We start from the raw sequence: 13478 nt of genomic DNA, 5'->3' as shown, positions 1-13478 counted from the left end.
AGTAGGCCTCAAACTCAACCCAAAGCTGTTGGCTGCCCCCATAACCTGTGTACCACTTGTACATTGATAGGCGCATCTTGTCTGGTAGGTTGGTATTATGGCATGTAGAGGTTCCCACTGGGTAATACTGCTGATGACTTTCCTCCTCCAGAGGCCTACAGAGTACCTTCTGACTCTATAAAAGCTAGGAGGAAGTTTCCAGGTCAGTTCCAACTGGATCTCTCTGTGTCCTGCAACCAGTATGTGTTGTGTCGTTAGTAATTGGATCTCACCATCTAGTTATGGTGGGCAGCTAAGAGTCTGTGTTGGTGGAGTGGAGGGCCTCAGGGGCCTCCTAATCCATTACTCATAGGGAGATGTCCCATGCCCAACACTGAGATTCTCATTTAATGGCATGTCTTCTGGGGGACATATTATCCACCCTGCAGGGTAGCTGTATTCAAACTCCTCCTTTAAAAATGTTTTCAATTAGTTCACAAAGCTGTGCGTCTCCATACATCCTTAGTTTTGGCTAAGCTGACCCTAACTCACCCTTACCCTGTATTTCCAGTTTTCGATTGTAATGGATATTGTTTTGTAACCACTCATATGTAAGTTTTTGTGTGGACATTGATTTTATTTCTTTCTGGTGTATGCATGACAGTAGAATTTCCAGGTCATGTGATAACTGTGTTTAACTTCTGAGGACCTCCTAGGCTGCTCTCCAACACACTGCCCCAATTCATATCCCTATATACATCCTTCCAATTTTTCCATCTCTTCATTAGTATTCGTTAGCTTCCTCTAAAAAATGTTTTTATATGGGCCAGGCAGTGGTGGCACACACCTTTAATCCCAGCACTCAGGAGGCAGAGGCAGGCGGATCTCTGTGAGTTCAAGGCCAGCTTGGTCTACAGAGCGAGATCCAGGAAAGGCGCAAAGCTACACAGAGAAACCCTGTCTCAAAAAAACAAAACAACAACAACAACAAAAATGGGCTGGAGAGATGGCTCAGTGGTTAAGAGCACCAACTGCTCTTGCAGAGGTCCTGAGTTCAATTCCCAGCAACCACATTGTGGCCTACAACCACTCGTAATGAGATCTGGTACCCTCTTCTGGCCTGCAGGGACACATGCAGGCAGAATATTGTATACATAATAAATAAGTAAATAAATAAAAATGTTTTTGTGTATATGGGTGTTTTGCCTGTATATATGTATGTATGTATACCATGTGTGCCTGGTGCCAGTGGAGGCCAGAAGGAGGTACCAGATTCCCCTGGACCTGGAGTTAGAGACAATGTGAACATGTGGGTACTCTAAATCAAACCTGGGTCCTAGGACCTAGGAGAGCAGCCAGTGACCTTAACTGCCAAGCCGTCTCTATAGTCCCTAGGTACCTTTTAAATTGTAGCTATCCTAGTAATTATGAAGTGACTACTCGTGTGTGTGTGTGTGTGTGTGTGTGTGTGTGTGTGTGTGTGTGTGTGTGTGAGGTGGGAGGGTAATGGTGGGTGTGGAGGTCAGAAGACAGCATCGGGTGTCCTGCTCTGTCACTCCCTGCCTTACTCCCTTGAGATAGGAGGGTCTTTCACTGAAACTGGAGGTTGGCTGGTGACCAGAAAGCCCAGTGATCCTCGTGTCTCTGCACTCCACAGAACTGGTGCTAGGGTTTTTTGTTTTGTTTTGTTTTCTTGTTTATTTGTTTGTTTGTTTTATATGTATCTTGGCTCTGGATCCAGGTCCTCATGCTTATAAAGCAAACATTCTGTCCACACACACCCCCCATTATGATTTAAGACTGCTTTTTTCAAGTCCATATACTCAGAAACCCTCATAGACATCCCCTTATTTGTAAGATCTTTGGTTTGGTCCTCAAGTTCTTCTACACTTTGGATCTCAATCTCTCTCCCACCACTGTACCGGCTCCCACTCGAGCCCAGGCGGTCTCCTCTCCCTCTTCCATTTCTCAGGGCCAGAGCACCTCTGTCTTCCCAGCTGCCTTTGAAATTACATTTGGGTTACAGAAAACTCAGATATGGGGGGTTGGGGTTCACAGAGCAGAGCTGGGAAGGTGTGTGACCATAAGTGACCTTGTATAGGTAGGTCTCACATCTGTGAGGTCTCACATCTGGGCCAGCAGCTGCAGTTGAGGGTGCCCAGCCAGCCTTCTCCTGGAGTTCTGTGTGGGGAGAGATAAGGGCAGAGGTGTGACTGCACACTCGGGGAGGCCAGAGCAGGAAACAAGACCTGGTTTGAAGTCAGGTTTGATTATTTTTCACTCTCTCATCTCCTCCCCTACAGGATAGGTAAGGAGTCTTTTAGCCTGGTCTGAAGTTTTACAAATGTTTTTTATATGAACCCACTAAATGTGCTAATATATAATCATATAATCTTCTTGAAGATCCTTGTCTCTAGAGTTCCTACCTTATATGACTATTAATCTCAGTTATTGTCGTGAAGAGCCTCTGGTTACATGCTCAGGGACAACCCCTCCCCAGAAGTGCCCTATAATAAAAATGCCTTCTCACTTCAGGAATCTTTTTAACTTCCTACATTTCCAGAAGGTGTTGGAGCACTTTACATCCAATATATCCCAATACAAAAGTCTCTGTCAAAGGCCAAGCTCACTGTCTCAACCAAGATGCAGACCTCTGCCCCAGGAGGCTCTGCTCTCCCGGTCAGAGCAGACTCTGCTGAGAAACGAGGTCATTTGCCTTTCCTGCCGTGCACCTTGAAGTTCCTGGCTGATTGTTTAGTCGCTCTCAGCCGAGGCTAAAGTACACTGACCTCTCCCACTGGGAAGTCCTGTTTCAGTTCTGAGTACACGCTCACGGAGTTCTAGAGGGTAATGGGATCGGAAGAGAAGTAGATGCTGTTTCAGTGCCTTGGGGAGAAAACGTGGAGACGAATCTTCTTCGTATTCTGAGTTCTGGTTGCTCAGCAGTGAAGGAGTCGCTGCCAGGGTTAACCTGGGAAGTCTCCTGCAAATGTCCTTGACTCAAATCCTGTGACCAGAACAGGGTTTCTTAAACTTTTCCCATTAGCAACCCATTTTGGCCTCAAGAAGTTTTGCTTTTTTCTTTTTTTTTTTTTTTTTTTGGTTTTTTAAGACAGGGTTTCTCTGTGTATCCCTGGTTGTCCTGTAACTCTCTCTGTACACCAGGCTGGCCTTGAACTCACAGAGATCCACCTGCCTCTGCCTCCCGAGTGCTGGGATTAAAGGAGTGCACACCACCGCCTGACTGGCCCACGAAATTTTTACATGACCTCAAGCATATATGTATATAAAATATGTATGCATATCAAACATTTGCAGATAATATATTGTACATTTGTTTTAAAATAATTCATGGGTATAATCTTAACATTTATTGAAAACAAAATTTTCATACTAATGACATGGACGGGCTTGTTTCTTTTTACATGAGTAATTAAATCTTGGCTGAACATGTGATATTGCAGGACATAGATCATCTTAAATGTTTTTCAGAATTCATCAATAATTTTATTTTATAATTGTTAGTGCCAAAACACTACTTCATATAAATGTGTAATACAAACTGGCAGAGTATGTTAGGATCATTTCATAAGTTTTGTCCAAATCCCAAACCAAAGTTCATTTAACCATTTTTAAAAGAAATTCAAATCAGCAACCCAGACAGCAATTTCTAAAATCAACAGTTCTAACACAAGACAGTATCAAGGTATACCAATTTGATACTAACATTATGAGGAATGTAGGAAGATGGTAAACGTTTCTGTTTCCTGTTAACTGTTACTTTTCTGTAAGAGCGGAAAAGTGTGTACCGGAAGAACCCTGCTGTTCATGGCATACGGTGCTGAGCCAAGGTGCTCAAAGGCTGTGTGTGTTGGTGCTGTGTGGTGTGATAGCATGCATGGTAAAGTGCGTGCATGTTGTGTGTTCAGATCAAGGCTGCAGTCACCTCAGAATCCTTAAGTGCTTCACTTCGAATTAATCTTTGCCTGTTGTGAATTCAGAAACTTTCTATTGTTGCCAACTTTTTGTGACCCCCTATTCAGTTACATGATTCCCTGTGTGGGTGACAACATACAATTTAAGAAACCTGTGATTAGAATAAGCTACAGAAATACTCAAAGATGTTCCTCCCCTCGCCAGCAGGAGGCGCTCTAGACACATGGTTTTCAGGCGCTCTTTCTAGCCAAGCTCCTTTCTCCCCATCCTCTGTTCTTTGCCAGGTCTGTGTGCCCTCTCTATCAACCATTCCAACTCCTACCTGGCATATCCTGGAAGCCAGACTACAGGAGAGATTGTTCTCTATGATGGAAACTCCCTGGTAAGTTCACCGCGATCCCTGGTGCGCCAACCCGCCTGCCCTGGCCAGCTGGTGAATAGACTTAGATAAGGAGTCCCTGTTGCAGTGGGGTGAGCTGTGTGGGGGAGTTGTCTGGTCACAGCAGTTGGATGAGGAAAACAAATGATATTTGTGTTGAGGCTCACAGTATCAGTCAACATCACTGTGAGACAGGTGCCGGAACAAGGCCAAACACCTGCCCAAGGTGGGATCAGTGAGACAGTCCTGTATTCCCTGCCCTCCACTCCCTGCAGCTTCCTAGAGCATCACCCAGCAGGGCAGGGGCACTCTGGGAAACCCCTGAAGAAGAAAGCACAAAGAGCCCCTAACAGCCTGGCTCTGTATCAGGCACACGGCTGCTCATCCACCTTCCCTAAGGCAGGGAAAGGAACAGACATAAGATAACCCCCTCCTCTCCCTCCACACACACACACACAAGCAAGCACGCACACACCCATGCATGCGCATGCGCACACACACAGAGCTCAGGGAATGTCACAGAAGATGAGACAGGAAGGACATAAGGCCTGGAAGAAAGGGTGGATTGCTGTAGAACGCTGTCTTGGCATCATAATGTGGCTGTCACACCCTCAGGCTCTCTGTGCCCTGCACCTGCACTGACTGAGCACTCTGTCATGGAAGACGAGCTTCATGAGAGCCAGCCCCATACAGGCTTTTAATTTGCTGCGGGGGGGGGGGGGGGTTGTAAACATTTTCTTTAGTAGGATAGCCACTGCTGGGTTGTCCGGGCCCCTGTAAGTGGCCCTGATTAAATCCATTGGTGACCCAAAACACAGAGAGCGTTGGAGGCCAGAATAGGACTAGCAAAGCTCGGTAGAAAGGGCTTTCGGCTTACATGCAGGTGGCCCCTGGAGAGCAGGCAGACAAGGCAGAGAGCGAGGAGGGAGGGAATTCCTCTTCCCCCTTCCCGGCATCCATCTCCACTTCTCCCCACACCCACAGAAAACAGTGTGCACCATCGCTGCCCACGAGGGAACACTGGCCGCCATCACCTTCAACTCCTCGGGCTCCAAACTAGCAAGTGCGTCGGAGAAAGTGAGTGTGCCCTGGCTTCTCCTCCTGTCGGGGGTTTGCAGGACCCCCGCTGAAGTGCCCACATTGCGGCCGGAACACGGGAACACGGTGATGGCCGTGTGCAGACTGACTGGTCTCTAGGCCTGCTCAGAAGTGGTTTCCGAGCGAGACTATCTGGGCCCTGCCTGTCGTGGTCTGTCAGTGAATTTGTCGTATCAAACGGTGACATTATGCAAGATGCAAGACACTTTGCATAAAAACTTGTGGTCTTATTGAGAAACGCATGTGTCTGTTGCCCCCAGATAAGGATTGGTGTTACATGTGCCTGTTGTCCATAGATAGGGAGAGAGATTGGACTCTGTTGACCAGAATAAATAAAGTGACCGAGTTATATTCCAAATGCCATGCAAAGCAGATATATTTTGATAAGCAGAGATAGAGTAGTCTAGAAAGTCAGAACAGTTTGTGACGCCCCACCCCAGCCCACCCCACCCCCACACAACCATGTACACACTGAGAGAGACTTGGACAAGGATAGGAAGGGAAAGACAGTATTTAACACATGTTCCAAGAATTCTTTTTTGGCACATATACAGATAAAAATGCCCTTGTGCCCAATGATTTGTGCTTCCTCCTCAGAGACAGGTGTTCCAAGCCAGTAAAGCAAACTGCCCTGAAAAGGGACATTTCTGTGTGAAGCATTTGTGGTTGGGAAAAGTCCACCCGCTTTCTCTTCCAGGGCACCGTCATCCGAGTGTTCTCTGTACCTGATGGGCAAAAACTCTATGAGTTTCGTCGAGGAATGAAAAGGTCTGTGCTCAGCGTCGGTCCCGCTTTAAAATCGTTCCTGGCAGCCGTCTAGGGAGAGGAGAGAGGCAGGCTCTGTGGCCTCCTCTTCTAGAGATTAAGGTGCTTTCCACGTAATTAACTCAGGGCTACACTGGGGGCTTTCTAAAACCTGAAGTCAGAGCAGGATCCGGCAGATTTGTCCATGGGAGGCCAGCATGGAGAAGGCAGAGAGCCAGTGAATCACAATCCAGAAACAATTTCTGCTTCTTTCCACAAGTGAGAACTAAAGGGCCACATCAAATGTCGGTGGCTGGGACCTTTCTGGCTGTGGGTTTTGTAGCTGGATCTGTTGAGAGCAGCTGGGAGATGTCTCATGCTAAGAAAGCAGATCTCCCATCCACTGGCTGGGAGAAAGGGCCAGGCCCTGTGTGTGTGCTCGTACCTAAGACCATGACTCTCCCCGAATCTCTCCCGCATTGCTTTTTAAATATGAATAGCATGATGTTGGAGGGGTTGTAAGCCTTGTCAAGGCACATTTTCATTTCCTCATATAGCTACTCTTAGAACTGTGAGGAGATGACCTCGCTGTTCTGGCTTATTGGCCTGTGTGTTGCTGTCTCCAGGTATGTGACAATCAGCTCTCTAGTGTTCAGTATGGACTCGCAGTTCCTGTGTGCCTCCAGCAACACGGAGACCGTGCACATCTTCAAGCTGGAGCACCTGACTGACAGGCAAGTGCAGCACTGTGTGCAGAATACCTGCCAGCCTGAAGGGATGGGTCCCCGGTTATGCTGCAGCCCCTGGCGCTCACTCTCTAATCCTGGTCCTGCTGCTGTCAGTGTGGTAGCGTGTGCGCCCGCAGAACATTCTGGGGTGTCCCGCACAAAAGCAAAAATCTGGGTCTACAATCCCCAGTTTACATCTCAACTCGACCCCTTTGGAGCTCTGAGACTCTGGGAAGCTTGTTCAGTCTCTCAGAATCTCATTTTCCAATCACCGGTAAAACAAGAATAATAGCGTTTGCACCTTAAGCTTGATGTGCGGACTTAGTAAGTTCGTTGTTGATATAAAGTGTTTTGTGGAGGGCCGGACACCAGCGTGCTTAAGCTGGTGTTGCTGTGTTAACCAGTGGAATGGCAGCGTGTTTAGTGTCCGTGTGGCCCCCAGCTGGGACTGCTCTGCAAACATGTTCCCTCCGTGAGAACCCTGACATTCTTGGTATTAGTTCCCGCCTCATCTCTGTGGCCGTCAGACCTTCCAGAAAGTGTGATGAGAGGGAAGGTTCCATCAGATTTCAGCCCATCGTGGTGGGGAAGGGATGGTGGGTTTGGGGTAGCAGGAGCTTCTGCCTGTGGCTTTCTCATCTTTGCGGACGAGGGACAGAGAGGACCTTCCAAGACCCACTCCCCTGGGCCCTGCTTCCCCTAGCCCAGTCCTCCCTCCTAAAGGTGCCGCCACGTCAGCACAGTGCCGTCAGCTTCAAAACACGACCCCGGGGGACTTGAGAGTCTTACTCTGCACACTTCCCTCCTATTTCATCTGCTTTCCAGACTCTGCTTCACAGTCCCCAAATCTTCAGTGGCTTGTGAAGCTTCTGCCTGTGTGGTGGCAGCCTGGGCCCTAGAGGCCCGCCCAGCCCTTGCCTTTACCACTGAGGTGCAGCAGCCGGGCAGGTGTTCCCAAGACCCCACCCCCCAACCTCCCAGCCGGTCGGTCACCAGTGTTTAAGACAGGAAACTCATCACCATCTCCCAGCTCTGCTCTGTGTGAGTGGCCAGCAGTGGCCAGGGGCAGAACCTTGAGTTCTCGACTTGTCTGTGAAGTGTGGGTGTGTCTTGGGCAGTATGGCTTCCGTTTGTAGCTTAGTCCTGCCTCACTGGCTGCTGCCCTTGTCCACACCTTCAACTGCGTTGTGTTTCTATGTAACCTCACTCTTCCCAGCTCTCTCTTTAACCAGTTGTGGTGTGAGATAGTACACACACACACACACACACACACACACACACACACACACACACACGCCGTGTGCGCACACACGTCTGCTCACCTCCAGAAAGGGAAACCACCACAGCTGAAGTAGCAACCGCACTAAAGGCCAGCTTGGTGAACCAGTGAGTTTTTGCTGGGGATGCTAACAGGAGTCTGGGGGAGGAACCCTTACAGGAGCAGAGATGACTCAAATGCAGCCACGTTATGAAAAGGCCACCAAGCAGGGCTGATGGCTTACACAGTGGTAGCCCCAGAGAGATCTCCTCGGGGCAGCTGGCCGGCCACAGTCCCTTCCCCCGGCAGTTCAGTGCTCCTGTAAGGCCTTCAAAAATCGTGCAAGTCTCTGCCTTCACCCCTGAGTCTAATCCTTCCTCTTTCCCTCCTGGGGAGAATGTTTCAATGCAGAGGGATCTGCCACACAGCAGCTGCCCATCTGTATCTTCTTGCAGGATCAGCCTTCTAGAAGTGCTCCTTTGAACATGGCTCCTCCTTCTCAGACTCCTTTATTCTCTTTTCCCCTCCATAACAAAATCTCAGCTCCCCCTTACCTGCAGAGTGCAGCAGTCACCACTCCACAACCCCCGAAACCCCTCCACCTCAGAGACACCATCATTAAAGAAACCGTACACATTTCATATGCTTGTCTGTCAGCTTCAGTTCTTCTGAGGAAGCAGGCCAGAGGATTCATGATTGTTCCTGCATTCCAAATGAGGAAACAGAAAACAGGATGCTAAGGACCCTCGTCTGCCTCTCTCTGCTCTGTGGTCCTCTGTGGCTCCTGTCTGAACTGTGTGGTTAGCCACTCAGGTTCCTTTGCTTTATATACATCTGCATTGTGCCCGACCTTAAATGTAAAGTCTTAATGTTATTCCTCTCGATAGATCCTAACTCTGAGCACAACGCTCTAGGACCATCAGTACAGGTATGTCTGAAAGTGTCCCTTTCAGTCAGGAATGTCAAGGTCCAGAGAGGTTAGTCTGAAGACCACATGGCCAGTTGGTAACAGTGTGAAATGAGCCCAATGCTTCTGAGCTGTGTATCCCACCAGGATCAGGTCCCACCTACAAGTGGCCTCATAGCAGATGCTCCCTAATATAGGACACTAAGATGGCAGTGTTGCTCATTCATGGACCTCCTTGGAGACCTTGAGATGAAGTTCAGTGAGTGCAGGGTACCTCCCAGATTCCTGTGGTGCGCCTGAGCATTGTGAATGCTGGGTACCACATGGCTCCAGAGCCATAATGAGACACCACCTCGAGTGTCTTGCCTGGAGGCTTGCTTCCTACTCAGTCTGGCTCAGGAAGCCTTCACAGGGTTCTGTCTGTTCTTCCCTGAACCCCATTCGGGCTTGTGAGCTCCTTTTACAGGGTGCAGATATCTCTTCCATCTGAATCTCTACCTTTGCCCTCATTTGGAAATCTAGGAATCGGACTAATGGTCAGAAACACTCTCTACTGTAAGAAAGCAGTAGCACAGGGTACCTCTTTACCAGGCTTACAGGCTTCTGAAGGATGACATGCAGGTCCTGATGCTCTTTAGTTGTTATTGCTGGAATAATGTGTCTCTGTGGCTGGAACACTGTGCTCAGGCACAGCCTCTGCCTGCTGAGGCCAATGCTGGACTGCAGCAATCACTGGCAAGGGGCCTGTGCCCACAGCCCAGGCCCACCCTTGCCTCTGCATTGCCTCCCCTAGCCGCCCAGAAGAGCCTTCCACCTGGAGTGGCTACATGGGAAAGATGTTCATGGCAGCTACCAACTACCTCCCCGCCCAGGTGTCGGACATGATGAACCAGGACAGGGCTTTCGCCACAGGACGCCTGAACTTCTCTGGGCAGAAGAACATCTGTACCCTGTCCACGTATGTACAGCACCACCAAACTCACAGTTGTATTTTCCCAGAATGTGGAAGCCCTAAATGTATGAAAAGAAAAAAGACAGGGCTGGGAAGATGGCTCAGCTGTTATGAGCCCTTACTGCTCTTGCAGAGAACCAGGGTTCAGTTCCCAGTACACACAGCTCACAGCTGCCTATAACTCCAGTTGGAGGGATCTGCCGCCCTCTTCTGGCCTCTGCATGCACTGCATGCATGTGGTGCACATACAGACAAGCAGGCACACACATACACACAAAAACAAAACAGCCCCAAGAAAGGGCGAGCAGAATCTGTTTGCTGGTTTTAATGTGGATTCTCAGGGGGCAGCTGGGAGTTGGCATGTAAATATCAAATCTTGGTCCCAATGACAGTGCCTTACAAACAATCTTTGTTTATGTAAGACAAAATAATGGAGCCTTTAATCCCAGAACTTGGGAGGCAGAGGCCAGCCTGGGCTACAGAGTGAGTTCCAGGAAAGGCACAAAGCTACACAGAAACCCTGACTCAAAATAATAATAATAATAATAATAATAATAATAATAATAATAATAATGGAGTTCTAGCTTAATAGCCTATGTGGCTGACAAGTGTCTTAATTTAATAAGCTTAGGGCATTTGTTAGAAAATCAAAACAAACAAACAAAAACTGAGCTGGGCATGGCAGTACACATCTGTAATCCTAGCACTCAGGAGACCCAGCCAGGGGCAATGCCAGCCCAGAATATGTATCAAAATCCTGTCTCAACAGACAAGAAAAAGAATAATTTTAGGGGCTAGGGAGATAACTCAGTCAATAAAATGCTTGCCCCAGAAGCAAAAAGACTGGAGTTTGAGCACCAGACCCCACATGAAACAGCTGGATGTGGAAGCATGTGCTTGTCATCCCACCACAGAATGATGGAAACAGGTGGGTCCCTGGGGCTCTCTGGCCTAATCAGTGAGTACCAGGCCAGTAAGAAACTCTGTCTCAAGAGAAGGGGGCCCTCTGGCCTCTGCATGCATGCTCACTTGCATACATGTAAACACACGCATTTATAAACCTAGACGGTAAGCCAGCTGTATTCTGTTCCACTTTCCATCACTGTTGAAGTCAGAGACACATATAATATTGAGACCGCATTCCATCTAGGGACACCAATAAGCTGGCCGTAGCCTTCCACGGTGCTATTGTCTGTGTACATTACCTTTGTCCCATCCCATACAAAACCCAGAAACAGTCCTAGAGTAGATGATCAGTGAGGGATGTAAAGGCATGTCCAGAAGTCCCAACTCTGGACCACTGGGCTAAGGGTTTCTCAAAGGCGGAAGTGCTGGAGACAGGGAGGGAGAGTGAGGCTTTGCCCGCCGACACCACATCTGTAGCAATCCATCACTCGTCTCTTAGGATCCAAAAACTGCCGCGACTGCTGGTGGCCTCCTCCGATGGACACCTTTACATCTACAATCTGGACCCTCAGGATGGAGGGGAGTGCGTCTTGATCAAAACCCACAGGTGAAGGTTCCAATTGCCAAACAGCTGTCCAGGAACAGGTGTGCAGAGCTGTCTCTGTGTTGGGGACAGTGACCTGCTCCAGGGTTCTTGCTGCTCCTGCTCCCTCCTGGTGTCTCTGTAGCAAGCCCCCAGCAGGCTTTGCTTCAGCTCAGACTCACTGTCAGGTATCCGCCCACCCCCTCAGCCTACTGTCAGTCCCTTTGGAACAGAGCCCAGATACAAAACATAATACCCCAAATGAGTTGCCCCCCACCCCCAGCTCAGCCCTTAAGAACACAGTGAGCCGGGCGGTGGTGGCGCACGCCTTTAATCCCAGCACTCGGGAGGCAGAGGCAGGCGGATCTTTGTGAGTTCGAGGCCAGCCTGGTCTACAGAGCGAGATCCAGGAAAGGCGCAAAGCTACACAGAGAAACCCTGTCTCGAAAAACCAAAAAAAAAAAAAAAAAAAAAGAACACAGTGAATAGTCAAAAATGTTCACAGAATCAGATTTCAGAGTTCCTAGAATTCTGTGACATGTGTAGGCTGACCAGTGGTGGACTGGATTCTGTGAGCTGCCACGGTACCTCACCCACAACCTTGTGAGCATGTCTTGGCGTTCTTGCCTGAATGATCCAGAAGAGCAGAGGGCAGGGCTTTGCTTACTCTTGTAAGGGATGGGTCATGTTGAAGGTGCATGGCTGACCTACTTGGGTACATGCTGATCTTACAGTGTCCTGGCAGGTCTGTAATTTACCCCCAAATAGCAGAGCGAGAGCCACCTCACCCTTTTCCGTGTGAAGGTGTTCTGGAGATGCGCTGCTGATTCTTCTGTTCTTCCTCTCCTTAATTGCTGCAAGTAGTTTGCTCAGCTCAGGAACAACCGAAGACAACAAAGAGAACGACCTCAGGCCTTCCTTACCTCCGTCTTATGCAGCAACTGTAGCAAGGCCCAGCACGTCCGCAGCCTCCACTGTGCCAGGTAAGCCCGAGGTGCCCGGCTACAGGCTGCTTCTTATCTCAGGGTGCACTCTCCGAGGTTATTTCCTTGCTGTGAGGCCTGGTAATAGTCTTCAGCCTCGGGTTCCTAACAGGAGGATGTAGCCCAAGGTTTCTTTCCTTCCTTTCTTTCTTCCTTCCTTCCTTCCTTCCCTCCCTCCCTCCTTTTTTCTTTTTTGTTTTCTTTCTTTCTTAAAGATAGGGTCTCACTATGTAGACCAGGCTAGCCTGGAACAACTGTGTAGACCAGGCTGGCCTGGAACTCACTGTGTAGACCAGGCTGGCCTCAAACTCACAAAAATCTGCCTGCCTCTGTCTCTGGGACTAAAGGCTCCAATTGATAAGCAATAACCCTTCCCTTCTTGAAGAATTCCAAAGAGCTGGAGTTTTAGATGGGAGGTGGGTGAGACCTGCCTGTCTCTTGGGGCTCAGGGACAAGCTAGTGAGAGGATTTAGACTCAGCCTGAGCTGTCCCTCTGTCTGGGAGGCAGAGATGCATCCACCCATTGCCTTCATTCTCCTTCCCTCAGGTCCTGACCCTCCAGCACTCACCATGGGCTGCCACCTCTTTCATTTCTAACTCTTGTCTCCAGGTTACTCTGAGGACGGTGGGGCACTTCGAGGAGAAGTTATTCCGGAACACGAATTTGCAACGGGACCAGTGTGTCTTGACGATGAGAATGAGTTTCCCCCTGTGAGCATTCGGAACCCTTAACAGAGTTACTCCATCTGTATGCCTGGAAGAAAGCTTTGCCCCCCACAAGAGGCAAAGTCACTGGCCTGTACTCTAGCTCCTAACCACTAATCCTCTTTCAAACGCACAGAGTCCTAGGGTACCCCTTTGCAGTTTCAAATCCCACAGGCTACCCAATTGGTGTGGTGCTTGAAGCCTGACAGCATTACCATAACCAAATACTAACCTGGGTCACCAGAGACCCAGACTCCTTGCCTCTGCCTCTGTACATCCACTGCCTTTGCCGCTTGTGAGGTCGGGGTTTACGCCTGTGT

At 49.0% G+C, this 13478-nt stretch overlaps 1 protein-coding gene across 1 annotated transcript in view; it reads left to right on the top strand.

The window, feature by feature from the left end:
- The window catches only part of Wipi1 (WD repeat domain, phosphoinositide interacting 1), a 38329-nt gene that overhangs the window by 21561 nt on the left and 3290 nt on the right, over positions 1-13478 (top strand). The window contains exons 5-12 of the mRNA XM_059272036.1: positions 4200-4297; positions 5279-5371; positions 6090-6160; positions 6763-6870; positions 9823-9987; positions 11387-11494; positions 12335-12453; positions 13064-13164. Of these exons, the coding sequence (XP_059128019.1) occupies positions 4200-4297; positions 5279-5371; positions 6090-6160; positions 6763-6870; positions 9823-9987; positions 11387-11494; positions 12335-12453; positions 13064-13164 (863 nt within the window). The remainder of the gene's footprint in view (positions 1-4199; positions 4298-5278; positions 5372-6089; positions 6161-6762; positions 6871-9822; positions 9988-11386; positions 11495-12334; positions 12454-13063; positions 13165-13478) is intronic.

This window comes from Peromyscus eremicus, chromosome 8a (genome assembly GCF_949786415.1).
Source record: "Peromyscus eremicus chromosome 8a, PerEre_H2_v1, whole genome shotgun sequence".
NCBI classification, from domain to species: Eukaryota; Metazoa; Chordata; class Mammalia; order Rodentia; family Cricetidae; genus Peromyscus; species Peromyscus eremicus.
This window is presented reverse-complemented; position numbering and strand designations above follow the sequence as displayed.